We start from the raw sequence: 19,601 nt of genomic DNA on the forward strand, positions 1-19,601 counted from the left end.
AATCTAATTATAACTACTGTTCTGTTTGATATTTAAAAACGTGGTACACTTTATTTGCGTTTTTATTTTATATAAATTAATGACTAATCAATCAAGTTATGGTTATTAGCAGTCAACCCTTAGTAACTTATAGAATACTGACTCTGTAATTTGGGTCAGCGCTATCCTCTGGAGCTCATCATACCATCACAAGTGGGATCCAAACCCCTTGATAACGTATAATCAATCGTTAGTGGGATGATATTAATAAACAATTCACTGTAATTACCCTTCTAGTGATAAAAGCCAAAAATTACATAAACAATTCAAATCCACAGAGGTAGTAGGCTTGTCTGTGATTCCGGGGGTCCCAGGTTCGAATCCCGCCCAAGGCATGATGAGAAACGAACTTTCTCCAATTAGCTTGGGTCTTGGATGTTTATCTATATAAGTATTTATTATAAAAATATAGTATCGTTGAGTTAGTATCTCGTAATACAAGTCTCGAACTTACTTCGAGGCTAACTCAATCTGTGTAATTTGTCCCGTATATATTTATTTATTTATTCGCCATATATCTACCAACGAAACTAAGGCTTTTTCAGAACATTAAAAAATATATCTTCGATATGTTTCCTCAAATTGTTTTTTTATCCAAACAGCATCGTCCGCCTGTTCGCACAGAACAAGGAAGACAAGAAGCGAGTGGAGAAGGCCCTCAGCGAGTCTGGACTGCCCACGGGGAAGAACGACACGATCAGCCAGTCCAAGTTCCTGTTCGAGGACTTCTTCGCTTTTTACAAGAACCTCACGCAGAGGACTGAAGTGCAGAAGATATTCAATAATCTGTGAGTTTACTTTAAATGTTGCTGACTTTCGTTCTACTACGATAAATAAACTTACCTGATCAGTTCCAAGGGAATACTTCCCCTTGTAGCTATATGTTAAAACAGTATTGACTGATTTATATATTCAAAACTATTTTGAACGTATTGTTCAGTCTATTGTTTTTTATTCAGTCGTTATTTACTTATTGTAATATTTGTTTACGCGGATATTTTTAAACTTAGGAATAACTATCGTTATTACAGCAAAGTCGTGCCTGACAATGTAGTTTTAAATGTAGAACAAATGTACATTATGCATATCCTCGAACCTTTTCAGCATTGACCGATCAACCTTGTAATACTTAAAAAAATATATCTATGTACATTTACGAAATACATTCATCTTGACCACGAATGAAGATATAATATCGAGACAAATTAATTCTTTTCCAAATTCAAATTTTAAGATATCCGTTATTCACAGCACGGGGGGCAAGCCGCACCTCTCAGCGGCCCAACTGGTCGACTTTCTGAACAACGTGCAACGCGACCCTCGTCTCAATGAAATACTCCACCCGTACGCGGACCTCCAGCGCGCCAAAGACCTCATAAAGGCGTACGAACACAACAAGTATCACCAACAGCGGTCGCAGCTCACTTTTGATGGGTTTCTGAGGTATGTACTCAGTTCCTTATGTTTATCTTTAGTCACTTTTTAAAAAGCAGTGTCAATACTCTTGTCTCAATGAAATACCCGTACCGGGACCTCCAGCGCGCCAAAGACCTAATAAAGGCGTACGAACACAACAAGTATCACCAACAGCGGTCGCAGCTCACTTTTGATGGGTTCCTCCGGTATGTACTCAGTTCCTTATGTTTATCTTTAGTCACTTTTTAAAAAGCAGTGTCAATACTCTCGTCTCAATGAAATACTCCATCCGTACGCGGACCTCCAGCGCGCCAAAGACCTAATAAAGGCGTACGAACACAACAAGTATCACCAACAGCGGTCGCAGCTCACTTTTGATGGGTTCCTGCGGTATGTACTCAGTTCCTTATGTTTATCTTTAGTCACTTTTTAAAAAGCAGTGTCAATACTCTCGTCTCAATGAAATACCCGTACCGGGACCTCCAGCGAGCCGAGGACCTCATAAAGGTGTACGAACACAACAAATATCACAATAATATAACAGCGGTCGCAGTTCACTTTTGAGGGGTTCTTGAGGTATGTGTTATTTTTACAGGAATACTTACTTGTCATTTAGTTCCATAGTTATATAAAGAATATACACAATCGCTCCAAGTAAGAAGACTATTTCAAATAATAGATGACGAGTTATTATTGTATGTTTTTTTTTTTTAATTCCGAGTTAAAGTCCGCGAAATTTTAGCACATACATATATGTTTCAAAAAGTACTTAGAACGTTAAACTAGAAAAAACAAAACTAAAGAAAGAGTAAAAAAAATTTGGAAACTATCTTTAATGATTTATTCAAAGATTGGCATCTTGTAAGTTTTAACAAATTTTGTTACAATATTTAAAAAAGATGATGGATGAAAGAAAACACATTTCTGTATTCACACGTGCCAAAAAATTTAAAAATCGTTTCGAAATACATACAGATTGATGAGTCGTGGAAATAACCGAGGTAAAATGGAAATTGAAGACTCTGTAATATGATAAAGATCTAAAAACACTGACCACTGATTGACTTATTTATTTTTAAACATTTTTTGTTAAATGTGTTTGAATGAATATTAAAATCAATGGAAAATTGGAATTCAAATGGGTAAACCCAATGAAATTTGCAGGAAACAAACTAAATCTAAACAATTATTTCAGTGTAAAAGAACATTTAACTTTATTATAAAGCCGTAATTACTGAATGGATTTCGCCTAAAATTCGCTCCGCTTAATATCACTAAGAAAACATTTGTGGATATTCCAACCATTAATGCATGACAATATTTGGATATTTACAAACACTATAATTTTTCCCTCGCACCTTGTCATATCGAGGTATTATTTTCTTGACGCGACACGCACTGGTGATTTCTCCGTGAGTTTGTCATTTTTTTGACACTGGTGACTGCTCTGTAACATTTTTTTTTCTATCTCTAAGGCTGGCGTGACAAGACATCAATCCGTCATTGGCTGAAATAAATCACGGCGACACTATAAGGCGCCATTTGTTCCCGTAGACGCTGTTATTTGTACGTTGTCCGTATATCATTCGGTGTAGTCTGATAGGTCTTAAAATAGGGTTAATGTACATACATAACTACGATCACATCTTTATCGCTTGCGGGTTAGACAGAGTCAACAGTCTTTAAAGGATTGAAAGACTTAAAGCTCAGCTTACCTATGGTTAAAATACTTTGGATAAAATCGGGAATATCATGACAAAAGATTAGGTTAGGTAAGACGAGCAGTAATGAATGTGGATGAAGAAGTATGCCAAGATCGTGACAAGTGGAAAGATGTAGTAACTACCTACCCACCCAGTAAAATATTCCACAAAATAATGTGGTTTTTAGAACCGTCGGTGGTAGCAAGAAGTCGTGTAAAGTCGTGAAAGCTTTGATGAGTTTAGCTATATTTTATTTATACGTTTTATCAACCGATTGGCTCCGGTCTGTTCTATTGATATAAATTACTACTTCCCGCCGTTTATCGTCAGTAGTCAAATCAAGTCAAACTTTTAAATTGTCAAACGACAAATAGAAATACTGCATCTCGATAAACCTGTCGTTTCACAGTTCTTAAATGGTCGCAATGAAATAGTATGACACAAAAATGTGATAACTTTCTGTTTAAAACAACATCACGTTTTCTATAAAATATAGCAGTCATTCTCGACAAAACTAAATGGCCAGTTTCGAAAAGACTAGTAGCATTTCCCTTAAAGGTGATACAATCTATCCGATTCTCACCGAACAAACGAGTCAATAGTAATTGACCCAATAACGACCAAACTAACACTTATTATGTACCTTACTATTATTAAAAAGAATAGGACCACTCCATCTCTTTCCCATGGATGTCGTAAAAGGCCACTTAGGGATAGATTATATAGTTTGGATTCTATGGGAGGCAATGGGCCAGCAATCACTATTTGAATTATATCATTAAGCCTAACAGCTAAACGTGGCCGGCCAGTATATCAATTCAAGACTGCTGGCTCTGTCTACCCTGCAAGGGCGATTATATGAATGAATGAATGAACTAACACTCATTATTCCATTGCAGATTCCTTATGTCCGAGGACAACCCAATCGTGGCCGTCAACAAGCTAGACCTCTGCGACGACATGGACCAGCCATTAGCCCACTACTTCATCAACAGCTCCCACAACACCTACCTCACCGGCCATCAGATCACCGGCAAGTCCAGCGTGGAGATATACAGGCAGAGTCTGCTAGCAGGCTGTAGGTGGGTGTCTTGATATCTTCTACTTCTTGGCTTTATTGCACCCTGACTAGTTCATTAACAGCTCCCACAACACCTACCTCACCGGGCATCAGATCACCGACAAGTCCAGCGTGGAGATATACAGGCAGAGTCTGCTAGCAGGCTGTAGGTGGGTGTCTTGATATCTTCTACTTCTTGGCTTTATTGCACCCTGACTAGTTCATTAACAGCTCCCACAACACCTACCTCACCGGGCATCAGATCACCGACAAGTCCAGCGTGGAGATATACAGGCAGAGTCTGCTAGCAGGCTGTAGGTGAGTGTCTTGATATCTTCCACCGTGTCAATAGGTATTAAGCCCAGACAGATGAGACTTCCACCACTGAGTCGAAGGCAGCCAAAGTACCTGTTGTAAACGAGATATGACCTCTCAGGCATGGCAATAGGTAAGTGGTGAGATATATATAGTAGACATAGCTTTCCTTTGTGAAAGTTAGAGTTTCACGGCAGTTTTAAATCCGTCCAAGATGGCCACCGCTGTAATATATATACATACATACATAAAATCACGCCTCTTTTCTGGAGGGGTAGGCAGAGACAACCTCTTTCCACTTGCCACGCTCTCGTACCAACGCTTGTCTTCTCTGTACCAACGCTTGCATGAAGACAGTTATGAATGTGGATGAATTTGTTTGTCATAACTCCCTCGATTTCTTTTTCATTTACTTATCTCTCTCATCAATGCATTTTTCAGAGTAGTTTTCACTCTTGTACGTCATTAAAGCTCTTATATTTTAGTTTCTTTATTTTGAATCTGTACGGTATAATTTTTGCCCGGACAAAATCTAAGCGAGAAATTAATATATCCATCCTTGCCTATCAGTAGGCGATTCCAATTTCTATATGAAATCTGCCCGACACGATTAGATAACACGAAATATTAACGAACAAAATATATTAGCATATCACAACGAGCGCTAATGACTTCATTACTCAGTTTGGTTTAAATACGAATAAATACTGAAAATTCTCCACACAAAGCGATGAGTTTTTAATAGTTACGCCAATTAATGGCGCCCTTTATCGCCCATCGCCGATTGCCGACCTCAATCACGTGCGTTGTGATCGTGAATTCATATAGAGTATTTGGAAAATGTAATCAAATGAATGGAAATTTCCAAAATATTTCTCTACCGCATGTTTCCAGGGGCCCAGACTTTCAGACTAAGATATTTTCACATTAATAAATAAAAAATGTGGAGATTTTTAAAAACTGTTTGATCTGTCTGGACTGCATCCTCAATATCAACGCATGATATAACAACAAAAAAACGTCAACGCCATATGATTAACAATTGAATATTTCAAAGGATCAAAATAGCCATATGGGCGCTTAAATAACTTACCTATATGATGTTTTTATCTGTAGTACCTCCTCTTATCAGGAGAAAACGGGTCTGTGATTTTTCAATTAAAATCACATTTTTTTTTTATTTCAGTACTTTTTGAGTAATTTATCATGAATAAAAAATCCATCTAATCCAAAGCTATCTTTTACATGAGATGTTTGTTTTGCAGATGCGTGGAGTTGGATTTCTGGAACGGCGGCCGTACCGACGAGCCTGTGATCGTCCACGGATATACGTTTGTGCCAGAAATAAGCGCCAAAGAGGTAAATATACAAGTGAGAATGGAAAAAATATCAAGTGCCAAAAGGGTTAGAAAAAAAAAGAAAATTCAAAGAAATGAACTCCGATTATAGTGTGTTCCCGGTTGAATTTATCAGCTGTGTTGGCTTCAAAAATCTGAGCCTGCTAATTGTATAAAGATTTGGTAGTTTATATAGTCAGCTTGACTGAATCCAATATTTTAGATATTCCATAAATTTTTCGGACGATAATATACATATATTTTAAAAGCAACCGAGACTTCGTTGAAATCTTGTTTAAATATAATAAAATTTTCTCAACAGGTATTAGAAGCAATAGCAGAGAGCGCGTTCAAAACGTCCGAGTACCCGGTGGTACTCAGCTTCGAGAACCACTGCAACCCGCGCCAGCAGGCCAAGATAGCCAACTATTGCAGGGAGATATTCGGAGACATGCTCCTCGACAAGCCGCTTGATTCCCATCCGCTTGAGCCAGGTATGTTTGTTTAATAAAACTGATACTTATACAAGAAGCTGTAGCGGGAGCGATGATTCGGCTCGACCGCCACCAAAGGGAAGATCTTCCGCCAGGCTAGGTGTTATGCCTGGGGAACCGCGGCTCCAACGATGTTGTGTCAAAGGTTGTATATATAGATACAATCCGTGAAATCTTTGAAATCGCGTCTTAGATTCTTCGCTGCTATTGGTTGAGCGCGTCAATTTCTTCGCGATGATTGACAGTAGTTGTGAGATTGGATGTTGTGACGAGTGGCGTAGAGATGGTGCCACAAAGCCTTTAGGAGCAGTCGGATATTCCCCAAAAAGACTCATCTGGCGGTGCATTCAGACGTGTTGGTCCTAACACTAAAGTATGGGTGTGAAAGTTAGGTGTGGCAGAAAAACAATAAACTTAAAAATAAAATTTTAAAATTTTGTGACAAGATATGGAACAGTGTGATTTGGGAAAACTGATGTGAAAGAAGATATGCATGTGGAAAAACGAATGCTTGGATAGTTTGGCCGCGTGGAAAGGATGAATGAAATAACAGTAGTCGTCTAGAGTCTAGACGAACCCACCTTGATAGAATCGGCGACCTTTTGATGAAAGGTCAGGTCAATATTCCCCTAAATGGAGAATGAAAATGTAGTAAAATAATGAATGTTTCCGTGAATGGATTAAAATATGATTCAGATTTATTTATTGCAATAATAATTATGCAGATAAAGGTAAGTGAAAAGATGTTGTCTCTGCCTACTCGTCCGGGAAAGTGGCGTGATTTATGTACGCATGTGACAGTCAATTTTTTCTATATACATATATTTATCTGTTGAGTACGCGAGCCACATTTCATATATAGTGGTGACATACATACATAAACATTAGGGTGGTCCTTAAATACCAAAAAAAAAAATTTTTTTTAATTTATGGTGAGGCACCCTCGCATAGTGATATGTAAAGTAAGAAAGTTACTTGGTATTTTTTTCATAATTTAATATTAATATTTAAGGGTCGCGACGGGACTTTTAAAGTTGGAAAGAAAAAATAAATACATATATTTTTCTAAATGGTCACATTTATTCCTAGCAATGAAAACTGACACGTTAAGTTATTAAAATAATCCAGCTCAAACATAAAACATACAAAACAATCAAAATTTTACTTAATCAGTGTTGATTTCTTAGAATCCGGATATTTATTTCTAAATTTTTTCACAATCAAAAGGAGATTTTGCTTTTGATCTTCATTGGCGGTGATCAACTTGTTATATTCCTCCATCAACGCAATCATTCACTACCCTTATTGACTGCACAATGTCTCTTCCAGCTTTGTGCTCATCATCTTCTGGCCAGTCATTCACATCTTTTTTTAAGAATTGAGATGATATTCCTAGTATTTCAAAGAAACGAAGTGAATTACTGGCCACGAAGTCTTCGATATTTTTTCTTGCAATGTCTTTCGTATCCAAACTAATTCTTTTCGAAGAGAAATCGAGACCTTCTTTTTCTAACGCCTGTACCATTTTTCGTTTGGTATCTGATGCAATTTCGTCATCGAAAAATGCAAATGATACGAGCTCTTCTGCCAAGTACCACAGATGTCCCATAATTTTTTTTAGAGCTACTTTGGATAGATCTGGACTTATATTTTCGAATGTTGTCAGGTCCTTTAATAGCTGCAAGTCATTTTTGGGAGCTGACAAAGCAACAGAAGCTTGATACCAGTACTTCACGTAAATCATGACTGAAAAGATGCAAACATCTTTAATTCCTTTTTCTTCTTTTTTGGTCATTTTGAACTGGTGTCTAAATAAGAATATTTTCAAGCAATATACAGCTTTTGCCATCCAGCATGCCCTGTGCAGTCCAGCTGGCATTCTAAATGATGCTTGTTTCTCAGGAAGTCCTCCTAGGTACATAATGGTGAGGTTGAGTAGTTCTTTATAATCATCTCGAGGTTGATAGTCGGTGAGTGAGCGAAGGAAATCATATTTTGAATCTCTTTCTGTACAGATTCCAGCGAATGAGGATCAGATGCGACTGTTTTGTAGTCGGTCTGGTCTATTTTGCTCCAGTGATTCCTGAATCTTTTAAAAATCAACATGTCAGGCCCACTTGATGGACCTAGAGCTGTACTCACGACTCTAGCATTATCTCCAGTATAGAATATGCAAACCATGCATTTATTTTATATAGATGGCGACATGCAAGCCAAAACATATCTTTCTCCATTTTTTGCTCCAATAGTATGCATGCCCCATTTCTCAATCCCGAATTGACTGCAGTCGTATCGAAGCACATGCATTTAACTCTATCATTCAGTCCCCAATCCAGTATAGTAGCATACACAGCTGATGCACATGCTTCTCCTGTTCCACGGTCCAGTTTCGGGACCGATAGTAGTTGTTCGTTTCCTTGTCCTGACACCAAAATAGGAAGACGATCCACTTTTTCGTGCCCGGTAATGTCTTCTATTAGCTTTCCATCCCAGTGAATAGTTAAAGGCAAGTGAGTAGTGAATTCGCGTTTCAACGTCTCTGCCATCTCTTTACGATGCTTTATCCGATGACGACGAATGGACGATCTATTCACAGAAAATTCCATGGGGTCCGACCCAGCACTTTTTAGCGTAGATATGATTTCAATTTCAGCTTTCCTGTTGCTTAATTTAGCGGCGTCCAGACTTGATAACGGAACTAGTTGCGGGGCATGTCCTTGTTAATGTATGGCAAGAGGGGGGGTGAGGAAAGCAAAATGACAACTGGTGCTCGCCTATGAGCCATAAAAACTATTTATAAATTTCGTCAGGAATTTCATTCATAAGCTTTTCTCTTGTTTTGAGTATTTTATTAAATTTTCTAATGTTTGGCGCGACCCCTAAATATAAATTTAAAAAAAAAGTAAAAAAAACTGGGTTCATTTTATAGCATAAAGAACGCAATGACAAGGTGCCCTGATGTTATTTTTCACTTTGTAAAATAAGGACCACCCTAATAAACATACATTAAATCACGCCTTTTTTCCGGAAGGGTAGGTAGAGACTACATCTTCCACATTGCATACTTCCTTCGCTTCATCCAATATCATAACTCTATTCATGCAAGCTCAGTAGTTTCGGGTACTCTTATTATATAGTAGTGACGTTGTGAAAACAAAACACATTTTTTTTGATCTATCACAAATTGACCGTGCGAGAATCGAAGGCCGTACCTGGCGTGTTTACGTTGGCCTGCGATCAAATCCGTAACACATCTACGGTGTAAACAGATGGGACACTTTGTACTTGAACGGGTTGAGGCGTTCTATTTTTAAATTTATTTCCCAACTATTTTCGAATACGGGTTAATAAAATTTGACGACATTGAGAAAATAATGGAGCTATATTTACACTGAATGCTTGGCTTGGCGTTGTTGTAGGTACTAACCGTTCTGATACATAAGCAAATTTGAATTTAAAGTCTAGTTAATTGGGATTTAGATTAATAATTTTCAAATACAGTAATCAAGTTGGGTTTACATAAATACTGTATCAAAAATTATTAATTTTCCCGCTGCGATAAGCAGTCTATCGATAAGATCCCCTTGGTAAGATTTTTCATTCATTCATATAATCACTTTTATATATACCTAGCGGGGTAGACAGCATGATAGAATTGAAAGATTTGAAATAATAGAAATATAATTGAAAGAATGATAGGTCACGTTCAGCTGTTTGGCTCAATGATAGAATTGAGATTCAAATAATGACAGTTTGGGATTTGGGATTCTCCTTTTATATAGTCTATCTGTTGCTCGCCTTTTACGACATACATGGTAAACTTGGGATTCTCCTTTTAGGCGATAGGTTAGCAACCTGTCACTATTTGAATTTGATTTGATTGAATTATTTTGAATTAAGCCTATCAGCTGAACTTGGCCTATCAGTCTTTCGAGACTGCTGGCTCATACTACACCTCAAGGGATAAAGACGTGATTATATGAATGAATGTTTTGCAATAGCTATCGTGTCCCACGGGGTACAATTTATACCCCTTTACTTGTAAACAATGACATTTCAAACGTATTTCTTTTTCTTGAATGCCAAAATGGTTCCCTCTTTATCTGAAAGTTGTGATGTGAACAATGCCTTAAGGTATAGTTAAGAAAACCGACTTTATCAAATGATGAAGAAAATTCTGCGGTATTTCTTTTTTTATTTATTGAGTAAGTACGTATCCAATTTAGTAAGATGGCATTATCTTAAAAATTTGATACGTATTACTTCGTTACTGATACGCCTTTTTTTTCGTTGTAAATAACAGGAGGGGAGCTGCCCCCGCCATCTTCACTGAAGAACAAGATCATAATAAAGAACAAGAAGAAGCACCACCACCACCACAACAAGAACGACTCGAAGCTGGACTCGAGTGAGGAGTTGGAGCCGCGGAGCGAGCTGCCGGTGCAGGGGAACGGGGACGTCGCCCATGCCCCGGTGAGAGCTGACAATGTCATTTGTACTTACAGAATCCAGGGTCTTAGCCCGGTCAGTGGATCTACCTACATACATACATACATAAAATCACGCCTCTTTCCCGGAGGGGTAGGCAGAGACTACCTCTTTCCACTTGCCACGATCTCTGCATACTTCCTTCGCTTCATCCACATTCATAACTCTCTTCATACAAGCTCGGCGGTTTCGGGTACTTTTGACCTGACCCTTTACCAGGACGTCCTTAATTTGATCAAGATACCTTCGTCTAGGTCTTCCCACCCCGACCTTTCCCTCCACACTCTCCTTGTATATCTGCTTAGTCAACCTGCTTTCATTCATCCTCTCCACATGACCGAACCATCTTAACATACCCTTTTCTATTCCTGTAACTACATCTTCTTTCACATCAAAACATTACGCTGTTCCTTATCCTGTCACTGAATTTCACACCCATCATACTCCTTAACGCTCTCATTTCCACTGCATTTTTCTGCTTTCATGCTTCTTTTGCCATACCCAACTTTCACCTCCATCTACCCATCTACCTCTTCATCAATTAATGGCTTTACCAACCAACCGGTTATCCTCGCCGGAATCCACTCAAGGAATGCACTGTTCTCGCGTTTGCTTACTTTAACAGTGCACCCTTTCTTGACTGATTAGAAATTTGTTAGTTAAAAATTGAGAATATCTTTCGTACATCCAAAATGTAGGATATTTACCTGATCAGTGATATATCTCTGCACCAATTCATGGCGCTACCAACCTTCTGGTTATACGAGCCCATCGTAACAAGATATTTTCTCTCTCTCTTTTTTCTTCAAACTTCGCCGCCTAAACCCTGAAATGCTGCTCACATTCTACTTTCCTACTTTAGTCAGAAAATCTTTCTGACTAATAGCCAGTAACTAGCGACACTGCATCATCGACTGCTCCCCTATAGCCGAAAGTCCCAATGCGAGATTGAAAAGTAAAGAGTCGCGAGTGCTGTGTGCTGACATCAATGGAGCTGTAAATATTAACTGGTCCTTATATCTTGTCTTAAAATTTACCGTTTTTTAAATTTTCACTTTTTTCTGCAGTTGGTGCGCGAGAGCAGCAAAGTATCAATATCGTCGTCGTCAGAGAGTTCCTCCGGGGAAGAAGAAGCGGCCGCCGAGGGGGGACCCGCCACTGGGGAGGACCCACGGGAGACCCACGCCGCCGCCGAGATATCCGCTCTGGTCAACTATGTACAGCCCGTACATTTCTCGTCTTTTGAGAGCGCTGAGAGTGAGTACCTTTTGTTTAATTCCATAATAGCTTGTCTGGGGAGGAACAGTCGAAGGAAAAGGTGAAGATCTCCCGCCAGGCTAGGTACTAGGCATGTGCTTTGGGAATCGCGTCCACTTCGATGTTCAGTCATTGTATACGAGTATATGCTTCAATCTCTTGAAACTTTGCTTACGCGATTTGAGTGAAATGACGTTTCAAAGCCTCCTCTTACATACCGACATACAGGTGTCATGCATTGCTGTAATAATCTTTAACTCAGCATTTATCTCTTTTGCGTCCTCTTTGGAGAAGAGATTAGGATTCGCGGATGTAAAATGGTAGGGCCGCCATATATCGACTTCTTAGCGTGATGAGTCTGGTTGATGGTATTTTCGAAGAACAATATTTTAATACTGGATGTGAATTATGATACTACTTTATCTAACCCAGTCTTAGAACTTAAGAGCCAGCACGATTCTCTTACCACTAGTAACAAAACAATGTATTTCACAGAAAAGAATCGCTTCTACGAAATGTCGTCGTTCGACGAGAAACAAGCGACAACGCTTCTTAAGGAGAGGCCCATAGAGTTCGTGAACTACAACAAGCATCAGCTGTCGCGGGTGTACCCGGCCGGGACAAGGTTCGACTCCTCCAACTTCATGCCTCAGGTAAGGAAAATATCTCACACACCCACAGAAAATTGATCCACATAAAATTTTATACATTTTTATTTTTCGATACGACATTTTAGAAATATCTTTCAAAAATAATGAAAGTGTACTTATAACGTTTCGTAACCTCGCCACTTTTTCAACGCTCCACGTTCGCTGTTTCTTTGAAATAAACGTCAAATCTATACCAATTCTTGTTCATATGAATATGCGCGTTTGTGTCGATGTAAAAAGTTATATGTTAGATATGTATGTACATTCACCTTAATAGAAATTTGACTTATGGTTTTGATTTAAACAGAGGGACATGTTTCTCACATTTTAACATCTCTGGAACAAAGGTTTATTTGTTTATAACAAACATTTAACTTCTAATCTGCCTAAGCATCAGTGCACTGGCCTCAACTGCTTAAGCTCTGATCAGCGCTGGCCCTACCGGCCACGTTTTTTATTTTATTTTCAGTACAAATGCATTACTATAAGTTTAGAAATACTCCTTTCTCGCTCGAAAAAATGATTTCCCGCGACAGAGGCGGGTGTAAATCGGATCGCAGGTTCGGCAGCTCAGAGCTTAAAGAAAGTATCTTTTGTAGGTGTTCTGGAACGCGGGCTGCCAGCTGGTGGCTCTAAACTTCCAAACTCTGGACCTGGCGATGCAGCTCAACCTGGGAGCCTTCGAGTACAACCGCCGCTGCGGGTACCTGCTCAAACCAGAGTTTATGAGGAGGAAGGTACATACAATAATCAAAGTATTTTGCCATAAGTGTACGGCTATATTACGCTAGTTGCTATTGAGGTGTTGCTCCTGATTTAAAAAAAATGAGATAAAATGTATAAATTGCATTGGACTTAATACAGTGCTGACATCCAGTGTAATGTGCTGAGAAAAACACTTTTAGTGCTACTGCCGGTCAGAACCTCTCTGTATAAATCGTATTTTATTTTGCCTTTCCTAATAGTGTTAATAATCTCTTTGTTGATACATACATATAATCACAATATACCTTGCGGGGTAGATCAAGCCAACAGTCTTCAAAAGTCTGAAAAACCACGTTCAGCTGTAAAGCTTATCGCTAAAGCAATCTCTTCCAATCAACCTTAGGGTGAGAGGAAACTAAAGAATAGAAAGGCAATTGGCGCTGTAAGTATAAAATAAAATACAAAGCATAAATATACCTGTACCTAATATAAACATAATATAAATACATACTACATTGAAATACATAAATAAATTACTTATACAAAATAAAATACATAATAATATCAACCATGTTATATAGGAAACAACATCTTAATTCCGCTGTAATCAATGCTAAGACTACACTTTTTCCATCCAGGATCGCCGTCTAGACCCGTTCGCCGAGAGTACAGTGGACGGCATCATAGCCGGTTCACTGTCGGTGACTGTACTCTCAGGACAACTGCTAACGGACAAGAGATGTGGCACGTATGTGGAAGTGGACATGTTCGGTTTGCCAGCGGACACTGTACGGAAGAAGTTCCGGACGAGACAAGCGCCCAATAATGGAATAAATCCTGTTTATGGAGAGGAGCCTTTCGTCTTTAAAAAGGTTTGTATGTTTATTAATTTTTGTTTCCTATGAAAAACTCAACATAAAGGAAACATGGTTTACCTGCGGACGCCGTGCGGATAAAGTTATAACTAATAGTGTCTAACAAAGATATCAATCCAATATGAAAAGTGAGTTTGAGAAACCGTTTTCACGAAGAATTATTTATCTTTTTACTTTCGATGAAAAAAGCTCTTATAACAATGAGGTAAATCATGTAAATAGATATATGAGTTATTATTTATGTACATTTCCACGGGAGCGAAGCCTGATAAAATTAAGTAAAATAATTGTTTTTTTATTTAATAAACCAATTTTCGAAATCACTTCTAAAAATATACATACTTCATTGGTGCAAAATATCGGTTAATGCCTCCTATTGTTGTATATTTTATGCCACAAATAACATAAATACAGAGAAGGCTTTAAACTTTATTATGCAACTTTCTACGTTACACAATAATATGAGTGGACTTCAGTGTTCGACGAAAAATTTCAAGATAGAACAAGGCTAGCTAAATATAGATAATGTTTTAAAAAAATATATATATTTTTGTAAATGAATGATCTTAAGGGTTACACACCCTTAAGATCATACAAAAATATATTATTGAAAAAGGCTATTGAAAAAGAAAAAACATTTGTATAACATTGTTTTGGAACTATATTATTTCAAGCTTTGAAACAACCATCTGAAGGACTATATTGATTTTTTGCCATTTTTTATTATGATTTTTATGGGTAAAAAAAAAACAAGAGATGTCCTGTATATGAAAACGAAGTTAAATAAACAAGTTGTATTTTTAATATTACTTAATATTAAGCGCATTATCTGTACTTATTTTAATGTATGCCGGTACGTTGGCTCGACGACGTTATGCAGAGTTAATAGCATTCTGTTTATAACAAAAAAGTAACATAAATCTTTGTTGTAAGAAATTCTTCACCTCTGATCGTGTGCATATTTATTGGCGCTATTAAAAGAGAAATGCAATTGGAATGTTGTTTACGAATAACTTTGATCACTTTTTTATTTTGTACAAGCTTTTGACTGTGGCTTCGTTCGTGACAATATTTTTTTGTTTTTTTTTATATATATAATCTATCTTTTCTTTTATTATTTAGTACTAATAATTATGAGTGTAAAATATTATAAAGTAAGTTATAGCGTAAAGAAGAGACAGACAGAAAAATAATTCTTTATAAATTAATGAGATTAGTTATTAAAATTAAATTGAACTTTGTTGAGCAACAATTGTTCAATTAAAGCTAAATGTATATCTTACTAGAGGCCGCCCGCGACTTCGTCCGCATGGAAACCCTATCAATCCTGCGGGAACTCTGGGATAAAAAGTAGCCTGTGTGTTATTCTGGGTCTTCAGCTACCTACATACCAAATTTCATGGTAATCGGTTCAGTAGTTTTTGCGTGAAAGAGTAACAAACATCCATACATCCATACAAACTTTCGCCTTTATAATAGTAGTAGGATAAAAGGTAAAATAGGTAAGAAATCGTTGATTGTATAGACTTATATTATCAAAGTTTTTTCGTTATATTTCTCACTATTTCTCTTTTAGGCTAAACCACTATTTATTTACTATCACTTAAACTGACATACATTGAAACTGTATAAATTCACGCAATCAAATAGTTATTCACAGTATAATGATGGAACAGGTGTAGTTTGTTATGATGTATGTGGGTTTCACACATTACAGTGGTGCATTGAAGTGGGCGGCTGTCCAAACAAACCGTCTAGTTTGGTGAATGCGCCCACGCATCTCAATTGTAAAGAAATCGTTTATTTAAACCTACAGACTTTTGATTGTTCTTTTCTTTGTAGTCATCAAATAAATGCTTTTTTGATACAAAATTGTATTGCTTTGGTTTCGCGAACCGATAGGGAAATCTGTAGTTCAAAAAATTGCCATAGACTAGGACTGTTTAAAATTGTCCATGGAATAATACCATTTTCATACCCAAAAAAAGGAACCTGTTTACTTAGATGCTGCTATCCGCCTGTCATCAGGATGTATCTCATAAACTAGCTAGGCAGTTGTTTGCTTATGTATATAATACCCTTGTAGTAATAAAAAATACCTACTTAGAAAAAAACTAATCAAATATTTTTCAACAGGCTCATAACATGCGAAGATGAAGGGTAGTTTGTAACAGTATTTTTTATGTACCTATATGAGTTTTTAGCTTAATAATTTTAACAAGAAATACACACGAGAATGAATATTATTTTAATTGGATGTAAGTCTTATATTGCCTTTGATCGTCATACTCTTAAAAAAATAAGTAAAAAATGTATGTTATTTTTTAATGTAAAATTAAATTTATACCATATAAACGTAATTTTGTATTTTGCATACAGGTGGTGCTCCCGGAATTGGCGATGATACGCATAGCGGCGCACGAGGAGAGCGGCCGCCTGCTGGGACACCGCGTGTTGCCCGTCGTGGGGCTCTGTCCTGGCTACCGGCACGTCAATCTGAGAACTGAGCTCGGGTTGCCATTGCCTGCTAGCCTGCTGCTGTTGGTCGTGGTCAAGGTGGGTGATGGTCAATGGAAGAACGTGTGTATTGAACTGGAAGACGTGTTCTCTTTGAAAGGAAAAATATCGTGATTTTTTTTTTCGTTTCTATTTGTCTTTTGTCTTATTAAGTATATCAATTAGGACAAACGGAGTGGAATCAAAAAATATTGAACTACTATTCAAAAAGAAGGTAAATTTTAACTAAGGATATTAATTTACAAATTGTCACAGGAGGTCACAATGGACACTTCATTTTATGATATTTTTACAGATAAAGATAGACCTTCGTTAAAGTTTCTTAATTTGTTTAATCTTCAGCAGTCTTAAAAATGTATTCTCGCCTAGACAATAATTGCCGAGTATTATTACTTTACCCTTCCCACGGGTGTTTCACAAATCTTCGCCATTAAGTTTTTGTTATTTCATAATATTTCTCCATTCCAGGATTATGTACCAGACACGTTGTCAGAACTAGCCGAAGCGTTAGCCAACCCGATCAAATACCAAAGCGAGCAGGATAAGAGAGAACACCAACTTGCCGTTCTGACGGAAGGCACAGACGAGCCGCCGCCAGACGCCAAAGTTGACGCCAAGGTTGGCGCCAATCCACCAGCCGCATCTGACCAGCCAAGACTTTCTATTGCGCCATCTGTAAGTATAATTTTATCAAAAACTCGTCGCCAATGTTGGCTCCAATATGCCAGCCGCATATGACCAGCCGAGTATTTTTGTAGCTTCAGCTGTAAGTACTATTACTTACAATTGGATACCAAAGTTGGCACCAATACGTTACTGGCCAGCCAAACAATTGGGTTGGTGTTATATAAAGTTTAGATACTTGTATGTTTATAAAAAAAATATTTACAGAAGCCTGGGCACATAGCCTAATGGTATTTAATGAGCCCATAACCTGATGTTATCAAATCAGTACAGTTTCTCATTATGTTTTCTATGTGTAGTTATAACAATCTTGTTGTGCGTTGTCAAGTCTTGTGATAATCAAAGCTGCAACAAATTGGCTGTAGAAGTTATCTCTCCAAGGAAATAAAGATACGATATTACAGCTCAATATTTGTGAATGTGAGCCAGCCCCAAGAGAAGTGTTAGACACCATGAAGGTTCATTCTTGTTCTTTTATTTAAGAGCTAACTCTTCAGTGCATTTATATGGAACGTCTTCCGTTCATAACACATTATATTTCGTCAATTTAGCTGCTAAATAAGCTATGGTATTACAGCTCAAAATGTGCGAGTGCTCAGCGGAAGCCAGCCCCAACAAGAGCGTGCTGGACACCATGAAGATGATAGATAGTGAGGCTCCCAACTCTTCCAATGAAAAGGAGGCACAAGGTACTAACTATATTTGCTGAGTTAATATTCTATTTAAATTTATCTACATCGGTCTCCTTCCGTTATTACGTACAAATGACTCCTTTCTCAATCGCTTACATTAGTTTGTATGATAACCGATTAAGATTTTCTCATGATGTTTGTGTAGTTGACACTTGCAATGAATATTATTTTGTTAAACTTTTAACTTTGCAATATCTTTATAGCTCGGGAGTAGTTCAGCCAGTTAATTCTCAATACTTTTTATCTTCATTTTAATAGAATCTGACAGCAAAACCAACGGCGCTTCAGACGAATCAATGGCCGAAGCGTTAGAAGCGTTGCTATCAAGCGAAGCCGTGCGCAAGAAGCGAAGCGAACTCGCTCGGAAGTTGGATGCGTTGCGAAGGAAGTATGACAAGGAGAAGAGAGGCGGAGGAACTTCTGCCAAATTCTATGTCAGCAACAAACTGGTCAAGAAATTGTCGTCTACAAAAATGTAAGTGTTGAAACATGTTTCTTTTTCTAATAATGTTTATTGTATTATCAAACCGTCTCCAAAAAAAATTTGGTTCTTAGTTTGACCTAGGATATGTATGTTTAAAACAAACTTTTTTTCTTAGTTTGACTATATATAAGATTTGAGAAATTTAACCGACTTCAAAAAAGGAGGATTTCGATTGGAAGAGGTTCTCTTTTTCTTTTACAGAAGTTTGCAAACAAAATTATTTGTATTAATGATGTAAAGTTTACTTTTTTCCGCATTAAAGGAATAATCTAATGTTATTTTTAGTAACGGAGACGTCCTAACAAAAGATCAAGTCAAAAATATGTTAAACTTACATGAAAAGAGCAATGAATGTGAATGTAGCGAAAGAAATGCGCAGGGATACTAGACCTTAAGCTTAACTAGCGAAATCTCTCTCACTGTTACTGCCCCACATTTAATGTTCAGTATTTTCCTAAGCCTTTTCCGTAATAAGCATACACAAATGAACGAAGACAGGTTGACTAAGCAGATATACAAGGAGTGTGCGGAGGGAAAGGTCGGAGTGGGAAGACCTAGATGAACGTATCTTGATCAAATTAAGGACGTCCTGGTAAAGGGTCAGGTCAAAAGTGCCCGAAACCGCCGAGCTTGCATGAAGAGAGTTATGAATGTGGATGAAGCGAAGGAAGTATTCAGAGATCGTGGCAAGTGGAAAGAGGTAGTCTTTGCCTCTGGGAAAGAAGCGTGATTTTATGTATGTATGTACAAATGAAAGAGATAGTCTCTGCCTACCCCTCCGGGAAAGAGGCGTGATTTTATATATGTATGTACAAATGAAAGAGATAGTCTCTGCCTACCCCTCCGAGAAAGAGGCGTGATTTTATGTATGTATGTACAAATGAA

At 37.7% G+C, this 19,601-nt stretch overlaps 1 protein-coding gene across 1 annotated transcript in view; it reads left to right on the forward strand.

Annotated features, from left to right (window-relative positions):
* LOC106130911 (1-phosphatidylinositol 4,5-bisphosphate phosphodiesterase classes I and II) overlaps window positions 1–19,601 on the forward strand; it is a 49,588-nt gene that overhangs the window by 20,372 nt on the left and 9,615 nt on the right. Inside the window, exons 5-18 of the mRNA XM_013329858.2 lie at window positions 642–827; window positions 1,291–1,482; window positions 4,058–4,240; window positions 5,799–5,892; window positions 6,193–6,364; window positions 10,668–10,837; window positions 11,920–12,109; window positions 12,605–12,762; window positions 13,359–13,496; window positions 14,103–14,336; window positions 16,719–16,895; window positions 17,325–17,531; window positions 18,118–18,229; window positions 18,491–18,707. Coding sequence (XP_013185312.1) covers window positions 642–827; window positions 1,291–1,482; window positions 4,058–4,240; window positions 5,799–5,892; window positions 6,193–6,364; window positions 10,668–10,837; window positions 11,920–12,109; window positions 12,605–12,762; window positions 13,359–13,496; window positions 14,103–14,336; window positions 16,719–16,895; window positions 17,325–17,531; window positions 18,118–18,229; window positions 18,491–18,707 — 2,430 coding nt within the window. The remainder of the gene's footprint in view (window positions 1–641; window positions 828–1,290; window positions 1,483–4,057; window positions 4,241–5,798; window positions 5,893–6,192; window positions 6,365–10,667; window positions 10,838–11,919; window positions 12,110–12,604; window positions 12,763–13,358; window positions 13,497–14,102; window positions 14,337–16,718; window positions 16,896–17,324; window positions 17,532–18,117; window positions 18,230–18,490; window positions 18,708–19,601) is intronic.

The sequence above is a fragment of the Amyelois transitella genome, chromosome 14, assembly GCF_032362555.1.
Source record: "Amyelois transitella isolate CPQ chromosome 14, ilAmyTran1.1, whole genome shotgun sequence".
NCBI classification, from domain to species: Eukaryota; Metazoa; Arthropoda; class Insecta; order Lepidoptera; family Pyralidae; genus Amyelois; species Amyelois transitella.